Raw genomic sequence first — 6,215 nt, forward strand, 5'->3', positions numbered from 1 at the left:
CAATCAGCTTCAGGCTGCATGTGGAATGATGGAACAATGGCAAGAGAACCTATGACATCACAAAATTCTTGTGACCTCATCGAGTTCTGAGCCTATAAAATCCTCTGCCTGCCATTCCCACAGTCTTCTTATCTGTAGCTACAGAGAAAGAGATAGTGTGCTATAAAGCAGCGATTTATTTAGCGAATCTACCTACTTTGCGTCATGGAAATCCGGGGTTTGGCGTTCCTGCCTATCCTGTGGTCCATATGGATGCTATTGGGTCTCAGTACCCTGTTTGCCGTAACGGTAATATTAGGGCATGAAACACATCCGTACATCAGGTAAGAGGGGATGGGGCGAGATTCCTGATTCTTGTTATTATCAGATTAATATTTGTATCTATTATTGTAAATGTCAGAAATAATCATTTTATTTGACTCCCTTTTTCATGTACTGCACCTCTATATCTGAGAAAGGGAATCTATCATTGGGTGTAGAGTATATGTAGGGGCAGGTAAAGGGTCGGAGGTTATTCATAACCTGCAGCCATCACATCTGCTAAAAAAAAGTGGCAGTGATTGAGTTAAAGGATAGTCAGTGGATAGTATGGGGGAGGGGAGAGTTATAGATAGGGATGAGATGTGACAATTCCACCGCTTGTGTCCTACTAACACCCAATATTTTACTCTCTTTCACAGTGCGACAGCAGCTCGGCTGCCCGAGTCCGTGATCTACACGGTGGTCTTCATGGTGTCTTCCATTCTGGGTAAGTGGAGCTTCTAATAGGGTGAAAACATCAGCACTGACCGGCGGCCATGACTGGAGATTGTACAGGTGTCTATAGAAGTGACCTATAGAAATCTCTGACTGATAACATGTATTGTCTATTACAGGAGCTGGCATCGTTCTCCTCCAATACAAGTTCATGATAATTCGGACTGAACCATCGGAGAAGCGACATCTCATAGGCCAGCGAATACTACTCGCCATAGGATGGATATCCTGTATTGGGTCCGCCCTGAATGCTGTATTTCCGGTTAGTTATCTTGTTTTATTGGAAATATTCAATCATATGTCATGTAATATAGAAAGTGAACATTGTCTGACAGTCAGTACATATATATATATATATATATATATATATATATATATATATTTATTTATATTTAGTATAGTTTATACTGTGTTATATATCTGTAGTTTTTGGATTTTTTTAGTCTCTCCCATAGAAATCACAGTTACAGTGGCGCCCCCTGGTGTCTATAAATACAAATCATAATTAACCCTTGTCAGCCTCATTGATAACATATATCTGTATTTCCATTCTAGGTGAATGTCAACCTTACAGCTCACGATATTGGCTCAGGACTCGGTTTTGGATGTGCTGACATTTTCAACTTATGTCAAGCGATTCTCCTGTATAAGAGGTCCTTCAGCAGTCGGCGAATGTGCCATATTAGACTGGCTCTGACCTCGGTGACATCTGTACTAATGCTATTCTGTATCCTTTTATATATAACTGGTAGTAAGTGATACTGAGGGGAGGAGATTATGGCCTTATTCACATGACAGAATTTGGAGAGGAACTTGAGGTGGTCTTCTGCCTTAGATTCCTCCCCAAATTCCAGCGCTGTATAACCGGTGGCAGAGCTTCGGATTTCTGCCACAGCTTTGCTCAGAGTTTAGCCTCAGAAACAAAGGGGCTAAACAGCAGTAGTTTTGTTCTGTGGGTTCTTGTGTCTGGATCAGCTGCAGAATCCGCAAAACATCAAGCAAAGCGTTTCTTTTATCAGTGACCTTAAAAAATAAGAGGTGTCCGCCCAGGGGGGAACCATGGGTTCACAGCTTGTCCTGGACTGGCTTAGGTCAGCAAAAATGCCGCCCTCCCCGAGGCCCTGGCAAAGCGCCGCCTGAAGCGGTCGCTTCAGGTCGCCTCATGGGAGGTGTGGCGCTGTGTCCGCCATTCCTTCCTGCTTTGTAAACAATGGGGGAGGGGATTCTGGCTGGTATTTGAAGCTTATTCCCCAACTGTAAAGTCCTCCCTTGTGATTCTATTGTAGCATAGATCTGATATAACAATATAGGCAGTGCGTAAATTGGTCCCGAACGCCCAGTTTATACCGGAACAGTATAAGGAACCACACAAATACCACTATCATTGTACCCGGGGTCTTTTCAGCCCTCAATAGTATAAGGATCGTAGGGCTAGGAGAGGTGAGGGAACATAAAATCACTGTTACTTACTTCTTCTGGCTCCAGAAGGCTTCAGGCCTACTTGGTGACGTCCCCGGTTTTTGTATATAATTATTCCAGAGTTCCCCCTAAATTTTTTTCCCAATTTAGGCAGTGAATATAGGAAATACTATAATATTAGAATTCTGTTACTTTTCCTTAACTTGTCCTTCCAGTCAGTGGAGTCATGTCCAGTTTTTACCTCCATCTAATCCCTGACAACCATAAGCAGGTGAGTTTATTTCACTTTCCACCATCTTGTATTATCCATATACATCATGTTTAAGGGGATTCTATCATTGGGAAACCCTATTTTCACTAACCGCACATCGGAATAACCTTTAGAAACGGTGGTGTAACTACTGCCGTAGCAGCAGAGGCAGCTGCCACAGGGCCCGGGACATTAGGGGCCTGGTTACAGCCGCTACCGTTGCTATCATTATACTCGGGGGTCTTTTCGGACCCCCGAGTATAATGATTGACGGCCTGGGAGAGGTAAGAAACATAAAAAGCACTGTTACTTACCTCTCCACGATCCGGGCAGGCTTCGGCCTAGTCATCTGACGTCTCATGACCCCGGCCTGTGTCCTGGGTCATGTGACGTCTGACGTCATTGAAGATGGACTACTTCGGAGGCTGACAGTGTAGGAGCCGGGAGATAGGTGAGTAACAGAGTCTTTTTTATGTTTTTCTTCCCCTGGTTCTCTGATTATTATACTCTTGGGTCTGAATTGCCACTGATTAGAAAGACTATTCTTCTCCTACCTTTATTTTTCTGCTCCGCGCCGCCGTTTTGGATAATTTTCTTATTTTTTCTTTATACAAATGAGTCTTCAGAAAGCACAGATGGCGTTCCTCCTGTGCTCAGAAAGTGCTGGGGTGTCCCCTCTGCTCAAGGCACACGCTCCTCCGAATATCCAGCGCCGCCTCTCTCTTCTTGTGCTGATGCCTCTCCGCATCATCAGCACCCGCCGATTCAAATCCTGCACATGCTCAGTTGCCTCTGTCCAATGTGAAATGGCAGAGCTGACTGAGCATGTGCGGAATTTGAATCCTGAACACAGAATCGGCAGGTGCTAATGCTGCGGAGAAGCGACGCTGGATCTTCGGAAGAGCGTGTGCCTTAAGGAACAGGGGACGCCCTCAGTGCTTTCTGAAGACTCGTTTGAATAAAGAAGAAATAAGAAAAGTCTCCAAAACGACAGCGTAGAGCAGAAAAATAAAGGCAGGAGAAGAATAGCCTGTGAAAATAGGGTTTCCCAATGATAGGATCCCCTTAACAGTAAAATGGAATCTCTTGGTGGATAAGATTTCCTTCTATCTCAATCCACAGCAGACAATGGTGAGTAAATCCGGGCACTAATATCTGCTATTCTCTCCTTCTCTTCTGTAGGTCATCTCTGATGCAGGCATGGTGGTCGAGTGGGTTCAGATGTTCTGCCTCGTAATTCAACAACTGACCAATTATACAGATTTCCAGGTGAGTAGATGTGTGACGTGTCTCATGTGCTCCACATATGTAGAAGATGACAATTTCTCCCTAAAACAGAAATGCCCACTTCACGTATAAATTAGATCTATATTCATAAGAGCGTTTCTGATGTGAAATATTTTCTTTTTTTCCTCTCAGCATTTATCTTTAAGGTTGTCCCGAGAAGGTGTCTCCATCAGCCTGAGAGAACCAGCCCAGGACCCTGAAAACCCCTAATAAGACTCCGGGGTAAGATAAAGGAAATCACTGCAATGTATTCCTGCAAAAGACATCGAGCTGGTGAGTCTATTTATCACAACCATTGACCTGTATGTAGGTCTATACTGGGGGGATATATACTTCAGGAGGACACACATTGGACAACTGCACAATACTGGAGAGCTGGAAGGCCCTCTGTACTACACCACACCGGACAGCTGATAGGTCCTCTATAGCAGGGATCTGATAGGTCCTCTATAGCAGGGATCTGATAGGTCCTCTATCGCAGAGATCTGATAGGTCCTATAGCAGGGATCTGATAGGTCCTCTATCGCAGGGATCTGATAGGTCCTCTTTAGCAGGGATCTGATAGGTCCTCTATAGCAGGGATTTGATAGGTCCTCCATAGCAGGGATCTGATAGGTCCTCTATAGCAGGGATCGGATAGGTCCTCTATAGCTGGGATCTGATAGGTCCTCCATAGCAGGGATCTGATAGATCCTCCATAGCAGGGATCTGATAGGTCCTCTATAGCTGGGATCTGATAGGTCCTCCATAGCAGGGATCTGATAGGTTCTCCATAGCAGGGATCTGATAGGTCCTCTATAGCTGGGATCTGATAGGTCCTCCATAGCAGGGATCTGATAGGTCCTCCATAGCTGGGATCAGAAACCTTTGAGCATCCAGCTGTTGTGAAACTATACTTCCCATCTTCACAAGCCCAGAGGTTACTGAGCCCAGCTCTATAGTATACTATATAGGAGTGTGGACGGTCCCTGTACATTATACCACATAGAGGTGCTGACACGTCCTAAAATTGGCTGCATCTGTGTTAAAAGAGTAAAAAGGTGCAATGAGATTACAAAGAATCTCCTTCTTTTCTGGGAACACGCACTATATACATTATCATTATTTTTATATCCGCCACCCCACAGTTGTATAGTATATATGTATGTATGTTATGAGCCGCTTCTTACACATGTGTATTTGTCTTCTTATAGGAGTAATCGGCCAATAAGTCTTTCTTCGCAGAATCTAGGACAATCCTTTCTCCACTGATGTGCATTAAACCTTTTTAACGCACCTTTATGTTTTTCTGTTATCACTGCTGTGTGTCTACTTTCTGGTTTTAAACGATGGGTTAAAGCAGTCTTTCTCAAAGTGGGCGATAACGCCCCCTTGTGGGCGCTGGAGGCCTATAGGGGGGCAGTAAAGGGCACAGAGAAGATTGGTGGGGCGTTGAAGCAGTTTAGGGGGGGCGATGGCTAATTTAAAGGGGTGGTATCATAACAATCATTCTATCTATACTGCTGGTTAATGTGGATTTAAGACTTTTCCTAAATACACTGCTTCAGCAAAACTGCTTTGTTTGTCCACTATCTTACTTTATTCAATTCATTATGGACACTAGCACCTGGCCCCCTGCTCATTGCTGAGGGAGCCACATGACGTAGCTCCCTGCTGTGTGGGGTCTGAGTGTACGGAGCCAGCCTGTGTCTGCACCACACATACACATCACATACACATCACCTAGCTCCCTGCTGTGAGATAGAGGGGGTGTGGGGTGTGTGTGTGTGTGTGGAATAAGTGCTGCTTTCTTATATAAAGCAGTCGAAATCCTACTGGGCTAAAGGACCCGGTCTCTCTGTTCACTAGGATAAAGCTTTATTATATAGAGCAGGCTGCTAGTGGGCAGAGGAGCCAGGTCCTTTAGGAAACTCCGTACAAGGTAAATCCAAGTCTACAGGACCTTTTGATGACATCACAGGCCCTTCAGTCATCCCATAGGATCACGCTATTTGGTGGGCGGAGCTACACGCTAATTTGGGGGCGGGGCTAATTGATGCGAGCAAACAGGAAGAAAGAAGATTTTTAGGCAGCTTAGAAGGCAGATCATTCCAGCACATTTTAAAATTGGAAATACCGGACTGGGTGTTGGATCCTTTTTCAAATATCAACACAGCAGGATTACCCCAGCTGGAAGAAGAACTCATAGAACTGATAACGAACGAGGAAATAAAAATAAAGTTCAAAAATGGATACCAAGAATTTTGGCTACAAAAGCCAATCCCGCAATTGTACCCTGGATTGTGGTCCATCGTTCAACGATTTTTGATAGCATTCCCATCATCGTATTTGTGTGAACGTGGACTGTGGCAACGTTGCTAACTAAAAAGAGAAATCGGTTGCAGATTACCGAACGCGGTGACTTACGGCTGTTTTTGAGTAAATTCGAGCCTGATATTAACAAACTTGTTAAAAATCATCAAATTCATCCTTCACATTAGATGAGTTTTAAAATTAAAAATGA

The 6,215-nt window shown here is 44.2% G+C and overlaps 1 protein-coding gene across 1 annotated transcript; it reads left to right on the forward strand.

The window, feature by feature from the left end:
• Positions 1-204: 204 nt before the first annotated feature.
• On the forward strand, positions 205-3,922 carry LOC142194025 (DNA damage-regulated autophagy modulator protein 1-like). Its single transcript, XM_075263053.1, has 7 exons — positions 205-323; positions 681-748; positions 876-1,018; positions 1,312-1,483; positions 2,391-2,446; positions 3,608-3,694; positions 3,845-3,922. The coding sequence occupies exons 1-7, from the start codon at positions 205-207 to the stop codon at positions 3,920-3,922; spliced, it is 723 nt and encodes a 240-aa protein (XP_075119154.1).
• The last annotated feature ends 2,293 nt before the right edge of the window (positions 3,923-6,215 follow it).

The sequence above is a fragment of the Leptodactylus fuscus genome, chromosome 2, assembly GCF_031893055.1.
Source record: "Leptodactylus fuscus isolate aLepFus1 chromosome 2, aLepFus1.hap2, whole genome shotgun sequence".
In the NCBI taxonomy this organism is placed as follows: Eukaryota; Metazoa; Chordata; class Amphibia; order Anura; family Leptodactylidae; genus Leptodactylus; species Leptodactylus fuscus.

What these genes read in the sequence shown, in the direction of transcription:
- LOC142194025 (XM_075263053.1), top strand. Translation starts at nt 205, where the DNA reads ATGGAAATCCGGGGTTTGGCGTTCCTGCCTATCCTGTGGTCCATATGG. An exon ending in GAAACACATCCGTACATCAG is followed by an intron (nt 324 to 680) that starts GTAAGAGGGGAT and finishes TCTCTTTCACAG; the next exon opens with TGCGACAGCAGCTCGGCTGC. An exon ending in ATCTGTACTAATGCTATTCT is followed by an intron (nt 1,484 to 2,390) that starts GTATCCTTTTAT and finishes TTGTCCTTCCAG; the next exon opens with TCAGTGGAGTCATGTCCAGT.